General features: G+C 32.8%; 1 protein-coding gene across 1 annotated transcript; it reads right to left on the reverse strand.

Annotated features, from left to right (window-relative positions):
* Window positions 1-7279: 7279 nt before the first annotated feature.
* LOC127554938 (caspase-1-like) lies at window positions 7280-22059 on the reverse strand. The gene is given in 10 exon segments (XM_051986902.1): window positions 7280-7406; window positions 8030-8168; window positions 8546-8655; window positions 11247-11390; window positions 12636-12870; window positions 15014-15187; window positions 15552-15643; window positions 20359-20469; window positions 20472-20624; window positions 21973-22059. Coding segments are annotated over 9 exon segments (1125 nt in total). The 5' UTR covers window positions 21980-22059; the 3' UTR covers window positions 7280-7406; window positions 8030-8069.
* Between the last annotated feature and the right edge of the window lie 228 nt (window positions 22060-22287).

Consider the following 22287-nt stretch of genomic DNA (forward strand, 5'->3'; position numbering starts at 1 on the left):
TCTGATCCTACACACAAAAGCATATAAATCTTACTAAATCTCTCTAAATAGAAGAATGGAATAGAACTCTTCCAGCAAAATTTAGGAAAGAGTGAAGAAATTATACCTTGGTGCAACTTGGGGGTAGGGAGGTAGAGATGGAATGAGTAGTGGGTTAATCAGTCCGCTGCCTCCTTTTCCTGTGTTTTCACTGGACAGCCCTAAGATCTTTTATCCTCTTAGAGCTTACTGGAGTGTAGTAAAATGTCCAGAATTAGCAAAATTCCTATGGGATTCCTTTCCATCTCAATGCCCTTAACTAGTCCATAGCTAATGTCAGTTTCTGCTCTTCATTTTTTAAAATAATTTTTTTTTTAAACTCAAAAACAAAATGAAAAAAAATGTCACTTACATAGGCGACAATAAAAGAAGATTCAATATAAAATGATAAATTTCCATTTCAAGGAATCCTAATAATAATTACTACACATTGTTTTCAAAGCGGCCCTTTTTTTTTGTTTTGTTTTGTTTTTTTTTTGTTTATGTTGTTGGCTGTTGTTCTCTGCGGGGCTCTTTTTAGTTTCTCTTCCCCTCTTTCTCTATCTGCCCTAAAGAAAGAAACAATTAAGCACGGATATAGATGATAGATAAAACAAAGATAGCTTTAAACATTCATATATATTCCAATATACCATAGACATCTATAAGAGATTGTACTATGTTTATTTCCACTTGACATGTGTTTCTCTGAAGGTTGATAGCATTTTCCTTCATATGTCCAAGTTTTTTCAGGTTTTATTAAATCAACTAGCTCATCATGCCTTAAACATTAACAGTATTCCAATCCAAGCACATCCTATCTGAGGGATTGTCTATGAAAGACCCCCCCCCCCAACTTCCTGCATTTCTTTTATTATTGACTACATGGGTTTTATTTATACAAAAATGTTTAATTTAAAGTAGTCAAAATTATCCTTTTTACACTTCAACAATGTTCTCTTTTATAATATTGTTTAAAGTCTGATACTACTGAATCTACTTCCTTTACATATTTTTTTTGTTGTTGTTTCTTTGAAGTTTCCAAACTTTTGTTTTTCAAATTAACTTTGTTTTTTTTTTTCCCTAATTAAATAATTTTTGGTAATTTAATTGGAATGGCATTGAATAAATAAATTAGCTAGGTAAAATTGATTTTAAAATTATATTAGTTTTACCTACAAATGAAAAATAAATAGTTCAATTATCTATTTATGTTTGTATAAATTTGCATTAAAAAGTTTTAAATTTATGTCCATATAGTTCCTGTGTCTGTTTTGCCAATATGCTCAGATATTTTATATTGCCAAGGCATTTTAGTAGTCTAAAAGAGTATTGAATATTATTATGGACACATAATATAGTTTCTCTTTTATTCATTTTTGATTAAATTTATTTTAACTTTAACTTTGTCTGAGATCATGACTATTATACCTGCTTTCATTCCATGCTAAATTCTATTCCTGCCTTTTATTTTATATTTTTGTACATCATTAATTTTTATAATGTTTCCTGAAAGCAACATATTCTTTCCTGAAGTATTCTCAAGTTGTCTAAGGAAGACAACTGCTTTACCATGTGTATAGTTGCTGCCCTGAGGGGATGATCTTTCTTTTTGTGTGTGTGGAGAAAATTTGGAGAACCAAAAATTTTCTGACCTAGTACCCCATTTTCCCAAAATCTCCTCAGACTATTTTTCTCCTGTGAGTCTCTCCAGAAGCTTCACTTCCCCCATTCTTCCTAATTGGAAACATCCCAAAAATCACTTGGAAAGACCTAGATCAAACACTTCTTCTTTTTCCCTTGTTGATCCTATCTGTCTTAATAATTTTAGTTTTTCTCCCTTTCCTTGTCATGGGGGAGAGAGGCATTAGTGGCACTAATGTATATGAGGGATGCCTATTTAATTGATGGTGACTAGAGTTTATATCAGTCTTGAATACTAATGGTTACTCACTTCAAAGCCTATGTTTAGCTTCCCCCTTCTTAAACTTCTCTTTTAGGATCAGCTAGATGGTGCAGTGGATAAAAGTGGATAAAAGACCATTCCTGAAGTCAGGAAGACCTGAGTTTAAATCTGGTATCTGACACTGAACACTTCCTAGCTGTGTGATTCTAGACAAATCACTTTACTCTGACGACCTCAAAAAAATACAATAAAAAATCAAATAAACTTCCTTCTATATCTTTCAGAGAAGCCTCATGGTGATATGGGGAATAGAATTAGAATCAAGGAAAATTTGAGATCACAACTGGGACACAATTAACATTTTTAGTATAGACTACTCTTAAAGGCAATAAATTAAGGATTTGTTGCTGATTTGCATTGGTAGTAAGAATTTTTTACTGCCTTATGTTATATTATAGACTTAATCACCAATAAACCTAAACTTTCACTATATAAAAAAGTTCATAAAACCATGTATTTCCACCATGTAGTTTTCTTAAATGCATATTAGATTTAACAAAATAGTATAAGTTTCCTTATTAACATTTTTTAAAAATTTCTGTGTAGTTTAAAAAATGTTTTATCAATACACTTTCCTTTCCAGAGTTGCCCAAAGTGGGAATTTCCCACTTTGAAGAAATCACAAGACTGGACTAAACTTTTTTTTTTTTTCCCCTATCCTCTGCCCATCACTGCCAAACACATACACATACACACCACACATATTGTGAAATGTATGTCTATAAGTGGAAAATCCATGTTTACTTTTTTCTCAAACTTCTTTGGTGGGAAACATGAATCAAAAGAAAGACAAAATTTCACAAAGGATGCATGGGCCTTTTCTGTAGTGAGAGATTCTGACAAAAGGATCATGTGTAAATTTAGTAAAATTATATTAAAGTACCTAATTCATAGGTTAGGGGTAAACAAAGTTGTATATAATAATTATGAGTACATTGTTATTATTACTTTTGTTATCATCATTATTTCCTCCTACCATGGTTCATATATACAGACAAATCCTGATGATATAAGGGAGCTATTGTTTTTTTTTTTTGTGTGTGTGTGTGTTTTGTTTTGTTTTGTTTTGTTTTTAAAGAACCCATTTCAAATTATTCCTTTCTTTTTGAGGTACTGTTTTCTCATTCACTCCTTAGCTTTTAAGATTATGACACTGGGGAATTAAATTCATGAAGGGGATACTATAAAAATATTATGTTTGCAAAAGATAATGAATAGAAGATTAAAGGATTTATGTGACAGAATAGGTAGTCAATACTGTGGAGAATTTTACTTATATCAGAATAAAAATAATATTAATAAACAAAATAAAATTTTAAAAAATAAACAAAAATAATTTGTTTAATTTCATTTTTGGAATATCATAGAAAAGTCAAAGATTCCCTTCTTGCTGTCTTGGATTATCATTAGAAATAGATTTGTGACATGTGAGCAAGACGGCCATCTCATTATTTAGAGATGAATGTGAAAATGTAGAATGGAATAAAGGACCCTGGATTTGAAATCAGAATATTTAGAATTAGTCCCAAATATTCCAGATTCTATCTACCTTTTATGTTATAGATGGACAAAGTCTTTCTGTGGAAGTAAATTTGGTTATTATTTTATATATATGTATATATAAAATGATTCTGATCCTGCATTCTACATTAGGAGAGTTTTACTTCCTTAGAACATTTATATTAGCCATTTTCCAATTGATTAATGGTGAAAGGATATGATCAATTTCGATATGAAGAAATTAAAGCCATTTCTAGACATATGAAATAATGCTCCATATCACTATTGATTAGAAAAATTCAAATTCAGACAACTCTGAGGTATTACTACTTCCCTCTCAGATTGACAGCTCTCAGGAAAAGATAATAATAAATTTTGGAGGGGATGTGGGAAAACTGTGACACTAATACATTTTTGGTGGAATTGTGAACTGATCCAACCATTCTGGAAAGCAAATTGGAACTAAGCCCAAAGGGCTATCAAAGGGTGCACACCCTTTGATTTTTTGATTCAGCAGTTTCTCTGCTAGCTCTGTATCCCAAAGAGATCATAAAAAAGGAAAAAGACCCACATGTGCAAAAATGTTTATAGCAGATCTTTTTGTAGTGGCAAGGAACTGGAAACTAAGTGGAGGGGTATATGGATGTAATGGAATATTATTATTCTATAAGAAACAATCAGCAGGATAATTTCAGAAGGTCTGGAGAGACTTAGATGAAATGCTAAAAAGTGAAGTGAGCAGAACCAACAGAACATTGTACATAGCAACAAAAAGATTATGTGATAATTGATTCTAATGGACATTATTCTTTTCAACATGGAGTTGATTCAGGCCAGTTCTAATAGACTTGTGATGGAGAGAGCTATCTGCATCCAGAAGCTGGACTGTGGGGACTGAATGTGGGCCCAACATAGTATTTTCACCCTTGTTATTATTAGCTTGCTTTTTTCTCATATTTTTTTTCTTTTTGATCTGATTTTTCTTGTATAGAATGATAAATGGAATGTGAAAATGTTTAGAAAAATTGTACATTTAACCTATATTGTATTACTTGCTGTTTAGGGGAGGGGAATGTGGGGAAGAGAAGAAGAAAAATCTGGAACATAAGTTTTTGCAAAGTAAATGTTTTAAACTATCTCTGCACGTATTTTGAAAATTACAAAACTATTATTAAAAATAAAAATTTGTATTAAATAGGATTTTTGTTATTGTTTAGTAATTTTTCAATGACCTCAGTTACTATGTGAATCCATTTTGAGTTTTGTTTTGCTTTTTGTTTTGTTTTTTTTGACAAAGACACTAAAGTGGTTTGCCATTTACTTCACCACTTCATTTTACAGATGAGGGCAAAAAGGCTTAAGTGACTATGAAGAGTTTATTGTAATCCATTTTGCTTGAAATTTGAGTTTTTCCTTTAAATTATAATCATTTGAATTTCATAGTTTGCCTAATAAAAGCTCAATTTTCCCCCTCTTTCCCTGTAACTCTTTGAAGTCATTATATCACTTCTGAATATATCTAATTTTATAATCTGCTATATTTTATCTCTTCATGCTAATGAAATTAGCTAAATACTTAGCTAAAATTGCTAAATATTTTGCTAACAGCTAGGTACACTCTTTCAAAATATTATGTCCAATAAACATATCAGTCTAGTAATTTTATCAATGGCAATGAAAGTGGTCATCCAGACTTACCAGTTCTATATAAAGCCATTGTTCTGTTCTTAGTAATGAATATCTGTCTTTAACCATTGTTACAAATATTCCTTTGAATGAATTCTAGAATATTAGTCATTACCAAAGTCCTAGTCACAAGTCTATATTTCAAAGATTCCATCTTTTCACCTTTTTTTCTTGAAATAATAATTGCTTTTTTCTTATTTTACATGATTTTTCAAAGATTACTCACAGTTCAACAATCTTACCCATCCTGTTTTTATCATACCATGATGTACAATAGTTCTTCAGAACCTGATTAATTGAATTGATCAAAGGCAACCACTTAATTTCATCTTTTCACTTGTTTTGTATTTCAAATTATTTTTACCATGTTTGTATCATCTTTTTCAGCCTAAAGATCATTCTCCTTGACAGAGAAAATTTTAAAAGTACACACAAAAAATGGTTCCTATTTCTTTTTATCAATTTTTTTTTGTTAATTATCATCTCATTCACATAAATTTATCTTCAGTCCTACATATAACACTATATATAGTCCCATTTATAATGGGACACTAAGATAGACGAACAGATATAGAAAAATAAAAATAACAAACCTTTTATTTTTTTTTCTAGCACCAAATTTAGTTTACTGAAAGCTTTTGCCCTGAGCTTCTCACATGTTAATATCAATCTATAGGTCATTTGTAACAGAAAGCTAGAAAAGGGCAAAGCTAACAAGTGCCTAGAGACATGAAAACCACAAGCAAGGATATAGGATATGACCTAAAAGACACAGTCTTCCAAATATTTTGAATCCCAGAATCTGGAGCTTGTGGGGGAGGGGGGAAATCTCTTTTTAATAATGTATTTGTTACAAGTGGTCTTCAGACCATTAAGAAAATTTGTAAGCAAGTTTTTAGTAGGCCCTAAAAATTCTGCCATAAGATTTAAAATTGGAAGGGAAGTGACAACTAATACAGGCACAAAATTTTACAAATGAGAAAACTAAACTTTCAAAGAGATAAAAAGTCTTGGCCAAAATGTTTCAGTTAGTAAGAAAGACCACATATTTTGAAGCCAGATCTTTGGATGGTTAATCAACTGCTTTTAGCATTATCCTCAAATTGCAAAATGCTAGCAGTCTTGGTAAATCAAATATTTTTCAGTGTGTTTTAGTCAGAAATTTGTGTCTAGCCTTCTACCCAGAGTAGATTGATTAAGGCTTACTTTAGGAATAAGAACTTCAAGTTAAGCTAGTGAGAGAAAGATAAGGTTAAAAAAAGTCAGTCCTAACTACATTCAATGTTCATTAAAGATGAGGATTTATTTTCCAAGCATTTGAAACTTTCCTATTTATTGTATTATTTTAACCTGGCTATTTCCCTATGGTAACTTGAAGAATAAATCATTAGAAATTCCTTAAAATGGTTATTTCAGAGACAGGAACAATGAATCTTATTTTTTTGTTTTTGTTTTTGTTTTTATTTTGTTTTGTTTTTCACTTGTAAAATGGGAATAATAGCAGAATTTGCTATTCAGGATTGTTTCCAGGAATTTTTAAGGATTTACCATGTGCCAGGCACACAGTATTGCATGTGGTAAATCTATAATACTTTACACATAAGCACTTCTAAGCATAGAGCAGATCTCAAAAGAACTTTAGACATCTCTAATTAGGTTACAGATAAAAGGCCCAGAGAGATTGTTACTGTGGGATCATGACCAAATCATCTCTTCCTCATCTGTAAAATCCACAATTGTATAATCTGTACAATGAAAGGATTGAAATTAGATAGAATCTAAAGTGGTGAATAGCAGAGGAAGGATGTTGTAATTTTCTTTACTTGCTTTTTGTTTATATATTTTTTATCTTCAATAAATGAATAATGCCCTAAAAAGCAAAGACTGAGTTTTTCTCCCACCGTCCTTAATATGAGGCTAAATGGGGAGCAGCTGCTCAGTAAATACTTACTGAACTGAATTCAATAGTACTGTACGGGGGAAAATAGAATATTCTGTACTGTCCAGTCCTGCTCTGACAACCATTAAGCACTCTGGGAAATCTCTCCTGGAGGAAATTCTTTTGTCTGGCAAAAAACAAAACAAAACAAAACAAACAAAACTGACAGATTATTTGACTTAGTATTTATTGGACTGTTTAAAGAAAAACCAGGCAATCACAACATCAAAAATCCCCATACTGAAAACATCCTTCCACAAAAGGTAGCTATAAAAAGAGTGCATCACTTGTAATTTCCTAGAGAAAAGAAAGAAGGAAATAAAACATGAGAAAAGATAATGCTACAGTTATTTCTTAGCCCAGGGCCAACCTCTTTAGTGAAGGGCACAGCCACAAAAGTGTGATGTCTATATATCCCCCAATATTTACTAAAGAAACTAATCAGAAAAAAGACCCAGAGTAATCTGAATTCGAAATCTAATAACATACATTAAATCTCAGGATGCTCTGATCTAGGAATATTATTGAACTGAAATGCTATAATACGATTTAGGAATATAGATATGACTATTAGTTAGTGTGATAAAAGGCTTAACTGACTACATAGTCCTACTTCCAATCTAATTTTTTTTTTCTACTGAAATCTCATTAGTGTGACTATATTCAACATCAAGACAAGGTAGTAAATCTGGGACACTATTATCAACCAGGACAAGAAAATGCTCTAGCTAGGTTTGTATTGGCTTGATCATCACCTTCTCCATTTATGTAAGCGAGGCAAAGACATGTAAGATCAAAAATAAAAAATCCCCAAGTTCTACGTTATTCACCAAAACAAATATCATTTTGTACCCCCCCCCATAATCCAAATTAGACTTGGAGATGGAAAATTTTATTCATCCCACAAGAGCGTAATTTACTTGAGCTGCCAACAGCCACTGTTTCTGTTGCTTAATAATTTTAATTGCCAGGAAAAAGATAGAAATCCTTTGTTAATGTTGCTCTTTCAATGGTGGGCATTTGCATCTTCTCCATTGGGATCTCAAATGATTGCTGGACCTAAACAAAAAGAGATGAAAAATTAACTCATGAAAAATACACATATGTACCAGAACCAAGAAAAATCTCTTACCAAGCAAATCTCCCCTCCCATTTGCAAACCTTCTAAGAGAAGAGAAGGGATGAAGTAGGTCTAGATTCTTGCCTGAAATTAGTGACCACTCATATAGGTTGCCACAGGGCAGGAATAGAATATGAAGAATTGATTGTCCCATGTGATTTATGTCAGGTCAGATTGGAACTGACCTAAGTTTTATAGTTTAGGAAGGATTCTCATAGATTAACAGGACATAAGGGGAAAAAAAGAGAATCAAGATGGATAAATATGGGCTTTTGAAGCATTGGGATAAAAATTTATGCTATGTCAATTTTCTTACCTTACAGAAAATAGCATACAAGTGAGAGCACCATGCATATTCTCTGAAGCAATCAATCAATTTGATGATGAAGAGAGAGCCGATCTCTCTGTCTCTCCAAGACATGTTATCTGGGAATAGAATTGAATTTTCCATGCATAAGACATCTGACATATACCAAGTATTTCAATGATGAAAAATAATGCATTTCCTTTATTCAAGTTATTTACAATTCAAAAGTGTGTAGTACACATAAATACACCTAAGTATGTAAAAAGGTTGAGTGTAATAAGGACAAAGAAGAGATCAAGTAAAATTGCTATAAAGGAAGAGAATATTTTCACTTGGGAAAAGGAGATCAAAAAAAATTTCCCAGAGGAAACTCTTAAATTAAATTCTGAAGGATTATAACAGTTGCAGTAGAGGAAAGGAGATACCATGATATTAGAGTATTTATGTTTGTTTAAATTAGTTAGAACATAAAGAGTCAGAAAGAGATGTGGTGTGAAATTAGGGTCAAAAGCTCAGTAGTAAGCATTTTGGAGGGCCTTATAAATGTTTTCTCTTTATATCTCTTGATACTGGACTTCTTTGATAACTTATAGAAATGCTAATGATTTATGTAGATTTATTTTGTATCCTGCAACTTGGCTAAATTTAATTGTTTTTAGTAGTTTTTTAACTGATTTTCTAGTGTAGAGGACTGCAGATAGTGGGAGAACACTGAGAAAGATATATTTGAAACAAGGATATTAAGAGAAGGTTGTTTACTCTTGTGATTCATGAGATAATGGTTCATTTATACTTAGTGTGATGTAACGATGTAATCACTCTAGTTGGCATATATTTAATGTGATATGGTGATGTAATGGTTCTACAGTTGGCACATGCTCAATGCATTGTAGTGATGTAATCATACTAAGGTATTAAAGGTCTGAGAGGACTTGAAACAAACGGACCCCATCTCTGACCATCCTTATGAGTCTCCTGCCTTCATCACTCCTCCACCTAAGACCAAGGCTTCTCCAGAGATCGTCCATCGAGCTAGTGTGGATACTACATTTTGGTGCCTAATGTGGAGCATAAGAAGCACAAGAATTACTAGAAGTTCGTGAATAGGATCCCCCAGAGTACCTTAGGTAACCCATGGGGAAGGAAAGGTAGAAGAGATCTGGTAAGAGTTTTTTAGTCAGGGTAATTAAGTGGTTCAAAGGGCTGAGCCAGGAGACTGATGAGAGCTTTAAAGCAACTGCCTCTGGGTCCTTGTATCATTATCATCCTCTCACATGAAGAGATCCATTCTACAGGTCGGAATTAGACCTCCTTCAGCCACTGGCAGGTGGCTCCCATATTGCAACACTCTAGCATTCTCTAAGTATACCATTATATCATCTACAAAGAGTGATAATTTTGTTTCCTAATTGCCTATTCTGGAGGGTTTAAAGGCAAGGCTATGAGTCCATATTTTGTTTTTTGTTATTGTTGGGTTAATTAGGCTTTGTTTTTCTTTTTAGTTTTTTACCTTTCAGGAAATATAATTAAACAAACACTGATCAAGTGCCTGCTATATGCAAGAAATTGTGCTGAATCCAAAGGATAAAAAGAAAGAGTAACTGGACTTTCTGAGCAAGGGAATGATACTTTCAGATCTGTACTTTAAGACCATTTTGGCAACAATATAAAGGATGGATTGAAAAAAAGGAAAATGGAGATAAAGTGAGTTATTAGGAATTCATTACAATAGTCCAAACTAGAAGTAATGAGGGCTTAAATTAAGTCAACACTAGATTCTATAAATCAGGCACTTTTTCTCCCTATCACAGAGAAAACGGAAAAACAAAAAGGCAACTTCCAGAAAAAAATTACAATGTCTTGCCTTTAGTAAATAGATGCTTAATAAATGGATAATTAATAAAAGAATGAATAAAAGACATTTCACTAGTTTTTCTTCCCCAAGAATAACTTCTTCAATAACATTTTTGTTATTGATCTTTTTTCAGTACAAATCTGTTTTTTCTTTCTCTAAAGAGGCACTCTATTCTCCAAAAGAATATATTTGGGAATGAGATACTAGGGAATATAGACTACTTGGCACATGTTACTATAATCTCTTTCCCCCATCCTCTACACCAAGTCATAATCTCTATAACCTTCAATGCCTTTCATAAAAAACTTAGTTTTTATATAAATACTTTTTAATTCAATTTGACTCTGATTTCTTTACAACATCATATGTTATACATTTGATGAATTTGTCTTTCTAAAATATCCCGTGTGTACTTTTAAGTGGATAATGTTTATAAATATTTACATATATACAAACATTAAACACTTTATATATATATATGTGTGTGTGTGTATATACATATATATATACACACATATAAATATATTACCTACACAAATTACAAATTATTTTAAGTATAAGATGTTTTACTACATAGAACAGTGTTTTGCAAACAATAAGTTCTGAGTCAGTCAATCTTACTGAATGAAAACATGAAAAATATTATGAAATTAGTTACTACGAAAAAATGTACATAAAATCTAACCAGAAAAAAAGCAATGAGATTTTCTGGAAAAGGTATAGAGAAATCAAGTATGCTATAGATGATTCTCTACCAAATTCCAATATGGCTTTTTGTTCCATTTCACACTAGATGAGTGGAGATTGCACATTAGGAGTCACTTATGAGACAATTCTTTCTAGGAAGTGATTTACTTGGAGTTGATGAGCAGAAAGCAATGAAGTCCTTCTCCACATGGGCCTTACAGAGAGAATCATTTTCAAAGATGTGTGGATCCTGGGGATACTTGTCTGCAGAGGGTGCTGCTGAATCATTGACCCAAACAATCCCTGAATTTCCTGCAGAAATATGAGATTTGGGGGTTAACAAAACATACTCAATTTTGAGCTAATATCTGGCACTGACAATTCAAATATCTTGCCTGGCAGTCTGGCTGGCTCTCTTCTATCTGTCTGTCTCTTTCTCTGTGTCTATCCCTGTTCTCTGTTTCTGTTTCTCTCTGGGTGTGTATTTGTGTCTGTGTCTGTCTCTGTCTCTCTGTGTTCTTTGTATTTTCCTGTATCTCAGTCTAAATCTCTGTCTCTCTCTGTCTTTATCTTTGTGTCTGCCTCTGTCTCTGCCTCTCTGTCACTTTCTTCTCTCTCTCTTGCGCACGTGTGTGCACACGCACACACACACACACACACACACAATCCTTAGAATAAGTTTCTTCTACATATCAACATATGGCTTTTCTCAACACTACAATAATAGTTAATATTTCTATAGCATTGAAACACTGCAAAATGCTTTACATATATTACTTAATTAAAGTACCACAATAAGTACCATATCTTTCCAGTTTTACAGATAAAGAACTGTACCATTGAGATTTTAAGGGACTAAAATGATCATGTGTCTATCAGCTTCAAAGGCTAGATCTTTTAGAATTCAGACACAATTTAATCCAACACCTTTATTTTAAACTTAAGGTGCCTAGGACTCCAAAACTTTAAAGTGACTTGTTCAAGGTCACACAGATAATGTTACATGCAGAATTTGAACCCAGCTTCTCTGCATAATCAGTACTCTTCTCTATATGCCACAAGAATAAACTCAACTCTGCCTTGGAAGTTAAAACCATTTCCTAAATGAGATGGTATTATATAGAGGTTGATTTGAATCCAGATTCAAAGTCTTCTTTTGCCCAATACATTGATCTTTCCTCTGACTCTTAATTTAAACCAAAGAATCCCTATAGCCAAGTCTACTCCTTTTTTCCCCATTAAGTCACATCATCACTTCTGACTATTTAGATTGCAAAGGTGACAGAATGGTTTGTGACTCATTTCCAAGGAATGGTCAATGGGTATATTTCAAATGATTGAGGCAACTTCTTCCTAAATTACCAGACCTATTGCCAGGATGTGCAGCAGCCAACAAATAGATTCTCATAGGAGAGAATATTAGAGGATATTATTGTTGACATTGCATATTGTTCCATCAGAGCTGAAATCTGTAATAATTGAGAAGTGCAGATTACCTAACAGAAGATGAAGCAAACAATGATTTTATGCTCTAGATTAATTTCAATCCATACTCACCCCCTCGGCAAGCCTGAAGGATAATGATCTTGGGCTTGTCCTTCAAACTAGGACAGTTGCTGGTGTTGAAAATTTGGAAGATCCTGTCAACAGGTAGTATTTGGGGAGCTTTTTCTGTGTAATCCTTTCCACAGATGCCTCTTGGCTCACCATGAGACATGAGCACCAAAAAAGTACTATCTGAAGTCTGGTGCTCTGGGCAGGAGGCAAATTGCTTCAGCTTTGACTCCATTTCCTAAAAGAAAGTATAAAATACATGACTCAGGAATGTATAATCAAAGAAAATGGTTATGTGAATATTCAGTTGAATGGTTATCTTAGGGGTAAAATGGATGATTTCTTTGTTATTATTATTATTATTATTATAGCTTTTTATTTACAAAATATATGTATGGGTAATTTTTCAATATTGACTCTTGCAAAACCTTCTGTTCCAACTTTACCCCTCCTTGTCTCCACCCCCTCCCCTAGATGACAGGTAATCTAATACATGTTAAATATATATAATGTATAAGAAATATAATGTATAATATATACATATATATTTATTTATATATTTATATATATTTATACACTTATCTTGCTGCACAAGACAAATTGGATCTAGAAAGAAAGGAAAAAACCTGAGAAGGAAAACAAAAATGCAAGCAATAACAGAAAGAGTAGAAATACTATGTTGTGGTCCACACTTATTTCCCATAGTTCTCTCTCTGGGTGTAGCTGATTCTCTTCATTATTGAACAATTGGAAGTGGTTTGAATCATCTCATTCTTGAAGAGAGCAATATCCATCAGAGTTGGTCATCATATAATCTTGGCGTTGCCATTTATAATGATCGCCTGGTTCTGCTCATTTCACTTAGCATCAATTCATGTCAGACCTCTTTGAAATCATCTTGCTGGTCATTTCTTAGAGAATTATAATATTTCATAACATTCATATACCACAATTTACTCAACCATTCTTCAGTTGATGGGCATCCATTCAATTTCCAGTTCCTAGCCGCTACAAAATGGGCTGCCACAAACATTTTTGTACCATGTGGATCCCTTTTCCTACTTTAAAATCTTTTTGGGATATGAGCCCAATGGTAACATTACTGGATCAAAGGATATGCACTGTTTGATAACTTTGAGCATAGTTCCTAATTACTCTTCAGAATTGTTGTATTCATTTACAATTCCATCAACAATGTATCAGTGTCCCAGTTTTCCCACATCCCCTCCAATATTCATCATTATCTTTTTCTGTCATTTTAGCCAATCTGACAGGTGTGTAGTGGTATCTCAGAGTTGTCTTAATTTGCATTTCTCTGGTCAATAATGATTTGTAGCACCTTTTAGTATGACTAGAAATAGTTTCAATTTCTTCATCTGAAAATTGTCTGTTCATATCCTTTAACCATTTATCAAATAGAGAATGGCTTAATTTCTTATAAGTTTGAGCCAATTCTGTATATATTTTGAAAATGAGACCTTTATCAGAACCTTTGGATGTAAAAATGTTTTTCTAGTTTATTGCTTCCTTTCTAATCTTGCCTGCATTAGTTTTGTTTGTACAAAAACTTTTTAAACTTAATATTATCAAAATTTTCTATTTTGTGATCAGTAATGATCTCTAGTTCTTCTTTGATGACAAATTCCTTCCTCCTCCACAGGTTTGAGAGGTAAACTATCTATGTTCTTCTAATTTATGTATAATCTCAGTCTTTATGTCTAGATCATGAACCCATTTTGAGCTTATCTTGGTATACAGTGTTAAGTGTGGGTCAATGCTTAATTTCTGCCATATTAGTTTACAATTTTCCCAGCAGCTTTTGTCAAATAATGAATTCTTATCCCCAAAGCTGGGGTCTTTGGGTTTGTCTAACACTAGAATGCTATAGTTATTGACTATTTGTCCTACTGAACCTATCCTATTCCACTGATCAACTAGTCTATTTCTTAGCCAATACCAAATGGTTTTGATGACTGCTGCTTTATAATATAGTTTTAGATCTAGTACAGCCAGGCCACCTTCATTTTATTTTTTTCCCATTAGTTTCCTTGAAATTCTTGACCTTTTTTCTTCCAGATCTAAAATGGATAATTTCAATTCAAATGAGGATTAAGTTACATTTTAAAGAAAATATAGAAACATTTCAAAATTAATATCTTTAGGGAAATACCAAGGGAAGAGAACAGTTTTATCAAGTCCACAAAAATTTTCTGTGTTAGAGATTTATTATCTTCCTACTGTGAAATGGTGTGTTCAATGATGATGAACTCTGTGATGACAATTCTGAGCTCTCTTGGCCCTTGGGATAACACTTCTGTATTGCTTGGGTTGGGGATTGTCTATCGCTTTTGGAATGGAAAATGGTTTGCCTCTGTGCTTACCAAAGCTGTGAGGTTCTTTTCAACATTTACTCTGTAACCCAGACCCTCAAGAAGGTCTTGCATTCCTATGATGTCATTATAAGCTCCATTACGCCGAGTTAGCTGATCAAACTCCACATTACAGATAATAAGTGCCAGGCGTGTGCGGCCTTCTTTCTCCATCACTGGGTATATCTGTAGGGGAAACATATGAATGTAAATAAGAATTCCTCAGCCATTTTCAATTCAAACACAAAGCCAAGTAACTTATTTAAGTGTATATTAGCCTTCTTTTCCAATTTTTATGGGATGTCATATCATGAACATTGTCTTAAATAGAAATGGGGCCTTGGACACAAATCTAAACTTTCCTTAGTAATTGGAGAAAATGGATTAAGAAATCTGGTATGGGACTATAAAAATCGTGTTCTTTGCTGTCTCACAATCATTAATGTAGCTCAAGAAAAGATGTTCTTCCCACCAGAACATCACATGTGTAACTGGGCTAGTTACCAATTCTTTCTTCCCCAAATTCCAGTGAAATAAGAATACATAGCACCTGTCCTGCCATCTCCTTCCTTATCCTTTGGAAGTCTTCATAGGAACAAAGCTTGAGTGTGTTTGTGGCATTGGCCTGGATTGCCTGAGGAGCTATAAAATTAAAGACATCTTGTTATATATAATTATTTGCACAAGAATCCCTACTACATGTTCTAATTTTTTTTTGTGCCCTAGTAAAAACTCCATAGGTTAACATATTCATAACTTTAATTAATCAATTATCTTTATTAAATCCATTATCAAATGTTTTCTTTAAAGAAAGTATTATGTTAAGCATTGGGGAATATAAAGAGATGAAATAGCACAGAAACACTTTTAAGGAACTTTGACAACCCTATACAAATGAATAGGAATGGGAAGAGACTTAAAGCAGAGAAATCAAATAGAAGACAATTGCAATTATCCAAGTGAGAAGTGATGAAAACTAAAACTATAGTTTTGGCTATGTAAATGAGGATAAGATGATGCATATGAGAAAGATGAAGCCAGAAATAATGAGAATTGCCAATTTGGGCATTTGGCATGAGTAAGAGTGTGAAGTAGAGGGATATATCAGAGTTTTACATCTAGATAACTGGACAGATTGCAGTACATTTTTTGGTTTTGTTTTTTGTTTGTTTTAAGTTTTTTTTTTTTATTGTGGTACTTTCAACAAAATAGTAGAGATCAAATGATATGAGAGTATGGAAAGAAATATGAAAATTTCTGTTTTAGATATTTTTGGTTTGAGTTGCCTAAAAGATAGAAATTGCAAAAAGCAGGTAGAAAATTGGAATTGTTGTTGAGAAAAGAAAAAGTGATTTAAAAAAATGTACAGTTGGTTATAAAAGTTTAAGAATCATCAGCCTAGAGATGAATACAAGAAAATGACAATATTGCTAATATTGGACAAATAAAAGAAACATAGGTATAATGGCAAAGTTTGGAGTGACATCCATCATGAGAGATTGAATTGGATGATAATCAGTTAAAGGGCTTGAGATAAAAAAGGTAGAAGGAGAATCCAAAAAGAGTTGTGTTGTGAAAAGCAAGAAGAAAAAAGTACAGTAGAATATGACAGTACCAAAGGCTGCACAGCTTTGAAAAGATGAGAGTTGAGAAAAAGGCCATAGTATTTTCTAATTAAGAGTACATCAGCAACTTTTCACAGGTTTCTTTTAGGTTAAAGATGAGGTCAGAAGCCAGATGGCAGAGTGTTTAGAAGATAGCAAGAAGAGAAGAAATGTGTGCAGGGAATACATATGAAATGTCGACAAATTTTACAGAGAAAGAAAGAGATAGTATCCCAAAAATGTATTGTAGTTTTGAGCTTTAATAACTTTAAAGATATAACAGCTATAAGCTTAAAAAACTTGAAACATTAGTTATTTTTATTAATGTGGTATCTTATTAAAATTGAGCAAAACTGCTATCTTGAATAATGTAATTTGAACTAGTCAGTTTTGAACTACATAATACATATGTTGTTCAATAACTGAAAGGACTGCCTTTCTATTCCTAACATTAAGAATGTCCAGAGTTTAATATTTTGATATATAGCAATAGCAGGAAGGTGAAACATTGGGTGTCTGTCTAAAAAACAAGAAACATTGGGACATCCACTGAGATAAATTCAGTAGAGAATCAACTTAAAAATTAAAAGACCATCTTGCTTCCACAAAACCTAATAAATTTATAGAAGACCCAGTCATCATGATTTTTGACTTCCTCTTGTTTCTTTCAATAGCACATAACAGGGGCAAAGGAGGTATAATATGAGCAATTTAACATGGTTCAATCAACAATAGCAAAAAGGGCCAAAGAGCTTAAAAAAACACAATAATGTCCATTTAAATTACTCAATTTAAGCATTTAGATAAGGGAGAGAAGAGAATATAGATACTGCAAGAATAATATAAACTAAAGACCTAAATATAGACTAATATAGACTAATATAGACTAAAAGTCCTAAAGACTTTTAATAAAGAATAAGGATAAAGAATAAGGTTAGAAGTTTTAGAGTTAGAGGTTGTAAGACAGGAGTGTTAAAATATTATAATGTAACAAAGAATTTTGGAGCTTATGATAATGGAAGTAAACATTTTTGAGAACTAGTAAGATGTGTAGTAATGATAATATACATAGCTGAGGAAGAAGAGAGGAGTAGATCAAGAAAGCTGAGTAGATTAAAGAACATGGAAGGTAGAATATGAAGGGAAAAATCGATTATAAAATTGTGATGTTGAATAGAATCAGAAGACATTGAGAAAGGATAAAGGGAATTGGAATGGGTGGGAAAAGGCTATTAAGCTTCATATTCAGTGATAAATATGGATAGTATAGTTTAAAAAGGAGGAGAGTTTGCTAAATTATTCTGAAAAGACAGTTACTACAAATGGTAAAAGAAAAGTGAGGAATAATCTCTCTCTCTCTCCTGACCTCAAAACAAATGGCATTCTGACAATTACTTTTATCAGAAGGGACATAAGTCATAATGAATATCAGAAAAATGGAAAGTTAGAGAAAGGAAGATTTAAATTTGGATCTCCAGATCTGGATAGGGATAAGTAGCATTAAATTACATAGAAGAATAAGAGAGAAATCAGTTTGAGTTGGAGAAAGACACAATAGAGAAAATTAAAGTGTATGTTTGGAAAAATGAAAAACAGTAAGGTAACCATTGGTGAATAATACCTGGCTCTATCTTTTGATAACAAGAGATCAGATTTTCCTTTCATTGAACTTGGGGAAGATATGCTGTGGAGACTTTTGAAGAGAAACTATGGCACAAAGAGTCGAAGATTCAGTTTAGAAAAATCAACCTAGTAGGGGTTGAGCCAAGGATTCCTTTACCAGCTGGTGGTGAAAATCTTCAAATGCTTCCCCTCAAGACAGCCTATAGTAAGTAGCATCCAGGATGGATACAATTATGAAATGAACTCATTGGATGGACAAATATATGTTAACCCAAAGAAATCTAAACTAAACCATTGGCCAAGGGAAAATAATTATTCTTGAGAAAGAGGAAAATAATATGTAAAAGAAAATAGCTATGACATGGAAAATTATACAGGCAACTTTATCAGGGATATTTTATAGATATATAAAACTAAATCAAGCCTTTTTGGGCAGCCAAACACAATTTTACTGTTTTAGTTGACTCACCCACTCAATCTTGGAATTTCAGAAATTGTAAATAATAACTATCCACAGCCCTCTCCTAGTCCTTGGATCTGGGAACTTTCTATTGATCTCTAAATCAGACAAAGGAGGTAAATTTTTTTTTTTTTTTTTTTTTTTTGCTTAGGATCAAGGATGAAAGCAATTTTCCCATTACTCTTTTACTTCCAACTCCAGCTCAAAGATAACCCTTTCCTTGATTTGATGATGAGGAATCTGAATTCTTAAGTTCCCAATGAGAAGTCACCACTTTCCAAGTTACTTGCCCTAAGGATGTTTGTTTGTTTATTTTGTTTTGTTTTCAGCTGAGAGGGGCCCCAGGTTCTCTTTAGAAGTATTTACCAGGGTCAAGAAGAATACAACTCAACCTATGGATTAAGTACTTTTCAGGAAGTGAAAAGTCCTGCAAAGTTACTAGATGGGCCTCAGCCACAGTACAGAGACATCCATAAATAATTTCCCTAAACTCTGTGGAATTGAGGAAATAAATAGTATATATCGCTAAAAATTTTCCTAGCTTTCAAGGACTTTTTGCTTTTAGTATAAAATCTGTGATTGATTGACTAATGGGTTGAGACAAGTTCTCACCAGATAAATCTATCAGGTCTAACTGGTATGGGATGGCTTTAACCTCACATTTACACTAAATTGAATTTCTTAGGCTACATTCAAAAAAATGTAGTGCCTCCAGAAGAGAAATAATTGTTTCATAGGAATGTGCACAGACTGTATCTAGATCTGTATTCAATTCCAGACACTATTTTTTAAAAGGGACATGATCAAATAAAACACATATAGACAAAGGCCAAGATAATGAGAGATATGAGAACAATGATGTAAGGACAACAGTTTAATGAATTAAAGTGTATTTTAAAAAACCACATCTTATAGGGAAATATGATAGTTATCTTAAAGAATATTAAGAAATAAATTTGTTCTTGTTGTTTCATAGTATAAAACTGGCATTAATAGGACAAAGAAAAAAATTAGGGAAGTTTATTTTGACTTAGTATAAGTAAGAATCATAACAATTTGAACAGTCCAACAATATAATGGACTGCTCTCATAGGACATCTATGTGCCTTTGTTTTGTTCAGTCTTTCTGAACATGTATGAAATAATCTGCCTTCTCACCTCCATTTGCACCCTTGTATACATTGATAGGCCAAGAGCTTCACATTATTAGGAGGAGTCTCTTAAATGCTGTCATTTCTTAGTAGGAGTACATTTGCAGGACTAGAAACCTATTCTTTTTCCACTAAGATATGATGCTACTCACAATTAATCTAAATATTCCTTAAAATTCTTCTTCTCTGTGAACTCAATTCCCCCTTTTATTTCTCTGCTGTATGTATAGTCAATGAGGAGAAGGGTGAAGAGATTCCTATCAGGATCTATAACATTTCTGGACAGGTGAGTACATGAAAAACATAGGAGTGATGATTCACTGAATTATTTTTGGAAAACCAGAGTAAAATTATGAGTGGGAAAAACGTTCCCAGGAATTACATCACTGTTATACAGTTAAGCTTATTGAGTTAGACAAAGGCTTCTTTTAGATGATAGAAATAACATGCAAGTTGTAGAAGGTTCCAAAGTGTAAGCTATATCTGGGGTCCCCTTTAAGCTGAGACATTAACACTAACCTGAAGACAGATCAAGTTGGTCTGCAAGATGTCCATCTCTTTCAATGATACTTTTAATAAGATATTGGCTGGCTTTGGAACCTTTGCGAGTGACAATATCAATCAGTCTCGAGCCTGATCCCTGATTGTTTTATTTTCCTCCCTCACTATCTCCATTTCTTCTTGATTCAGCACTTTTACTTCCAATAAATCATCCAGTAATCCATTGATTAAACCCTTGCCCATTGATTCCACCAACAGCTTCCTTTTCTCCTTCAGGACTGTGTCTGTAAGAAAATAGGGAATACTCTTTCAGCCAAAGATACATTTTAAAAAAGCAAAAATCCCTTACTTCAAAAACAGGGCTCCATAGTTGCCACATGTGGACAGATTCTTAGTCCCAGGAATCCCTCTCTTTTCTAATCTTCTAACTCCATGAAAACTCTCTTCCAGTTGGTATGTCAATGAAATCTTTATTTTAACAATATTCATAATGTCATGAATGAATCAAATGAGACTTTGATTTTCAGAAACTTGTGAAAGAGACCTAGAAGAGTAGTTCATCTTAATATTTTTGAAGGCTTTTACCAAACTAGAACTACTGTGTGACTTTTTCCTATTTTAGAAACTTAATAAATGCTGTTGGCTTGTTGACTTGATCAAGTTTATCCACTGCTTTGTGATCTTAGAATACCTCAGATTGTTTTACTAAATTGAATTAAATTCAATAAATTGTCTTTACTATGAGAAGTAATTGAAGATATAAAAATAATAATTAGCATTTTAGGCCCAGAATAATTTATAGTCTGACAAAAACATATAACAAGTGCACAAAGAAAGACAAAGGAAAGATGAAAATAAAAGATTCCAGGTACATTTAGGGAGGAAGAGAGTGCTTTCACATGCAGGAATCTAGAAAGATTTAAAAAAGAAGTGACATAAACTGAACATTAAAGGTATAAAAGTATTTCAGTAGATAGAAGGGAAATCTATTTCAGAGATGATGGATGGTTGTTCTAACGCGTTAAAACAAAGTTATAAGCACAAGAACAGCTAATTATATAGGCTGTTAAATATGTAGGTATGTTAAATAAGTAGGATGGAACACGTTTGGAAAGAGCCTAAAACCAAATTGTGAAATGTATTTCAAATCGACCATCCTATCTAATCCATCAACACTTTTGACAGCACAGCTGAGATCATTTGAAAATGCAAAAAGGAACTACAATCGAAATTCAAGGCAACAAGACAAATCAGTCCCTCCCTGTATTTCATAATGTCCTTACCAGAAATGTTTCTTTGAAACATGAAACTCGAAAAAAAAAAAACAAGAAAGAAAGAAAAGGAAAGAAAAACAATTAAACCAAAGTATCTTTACCACTTATACCTCAATGATGAAAGCCAAGGCAATACAGAAGTTCCAAACTAAGGCAATGCAGGGATATAAGGTTACATTCCATTTTTAAGCAACAATTTCCTCTTGACCCCAGTTTTGGTCAAATATGCTTTGTGCTTTGGAAGATAGAATAGATTTCCTAAAAGATTTTTCCCACTCATTCCCAAAGAGACCTAATTTATTTTTAAAAAATAAATAAGCAAACATATATATATATATATCTATATCTCCTAACTTACCAGCCATGATCCCTCCAGCTCACTTCTAGAGAGTTGAGAAAAGTGTATTGAAAGTAAAACTGCACAGCTATTTCCTTTGTATTTCAGGAAGCATGACATAAATTTATGTTGCAAAATAACTTGAGGACTCTGCCAAAATGACAGTGTGAAAAGAACTAGGTGTCTGCTTTTTGGATCTTTTATGCTTAGCCTTTCCACTTTTTGAAGTGTATCCAACTACATGTGTAATCTTGGATAAGAAATGTATTCTCTCTGAATTTCTTCATGTATTAAATGAAGGGATCACTATAAAATCTCCTCCCAGGTTTAACCCTA

This window comes from Antechinus flavipes, chromosome 3 (assembly GCF_016432865.1).
Source record: "Antechinus flavipes isolate AdamAnt ecotype Samford, QLD, Australia chromosome 3, AdamAnt_v2, whole genome shotgun sequence".
Classification (NCBI taxonomy): domain Eukaryota; kingdom Metazoa; phylum Chordata; class Mammalia; order Dasyuromorphia; family Dasyuridae; genus Antechinus; species Antechinus flavipes.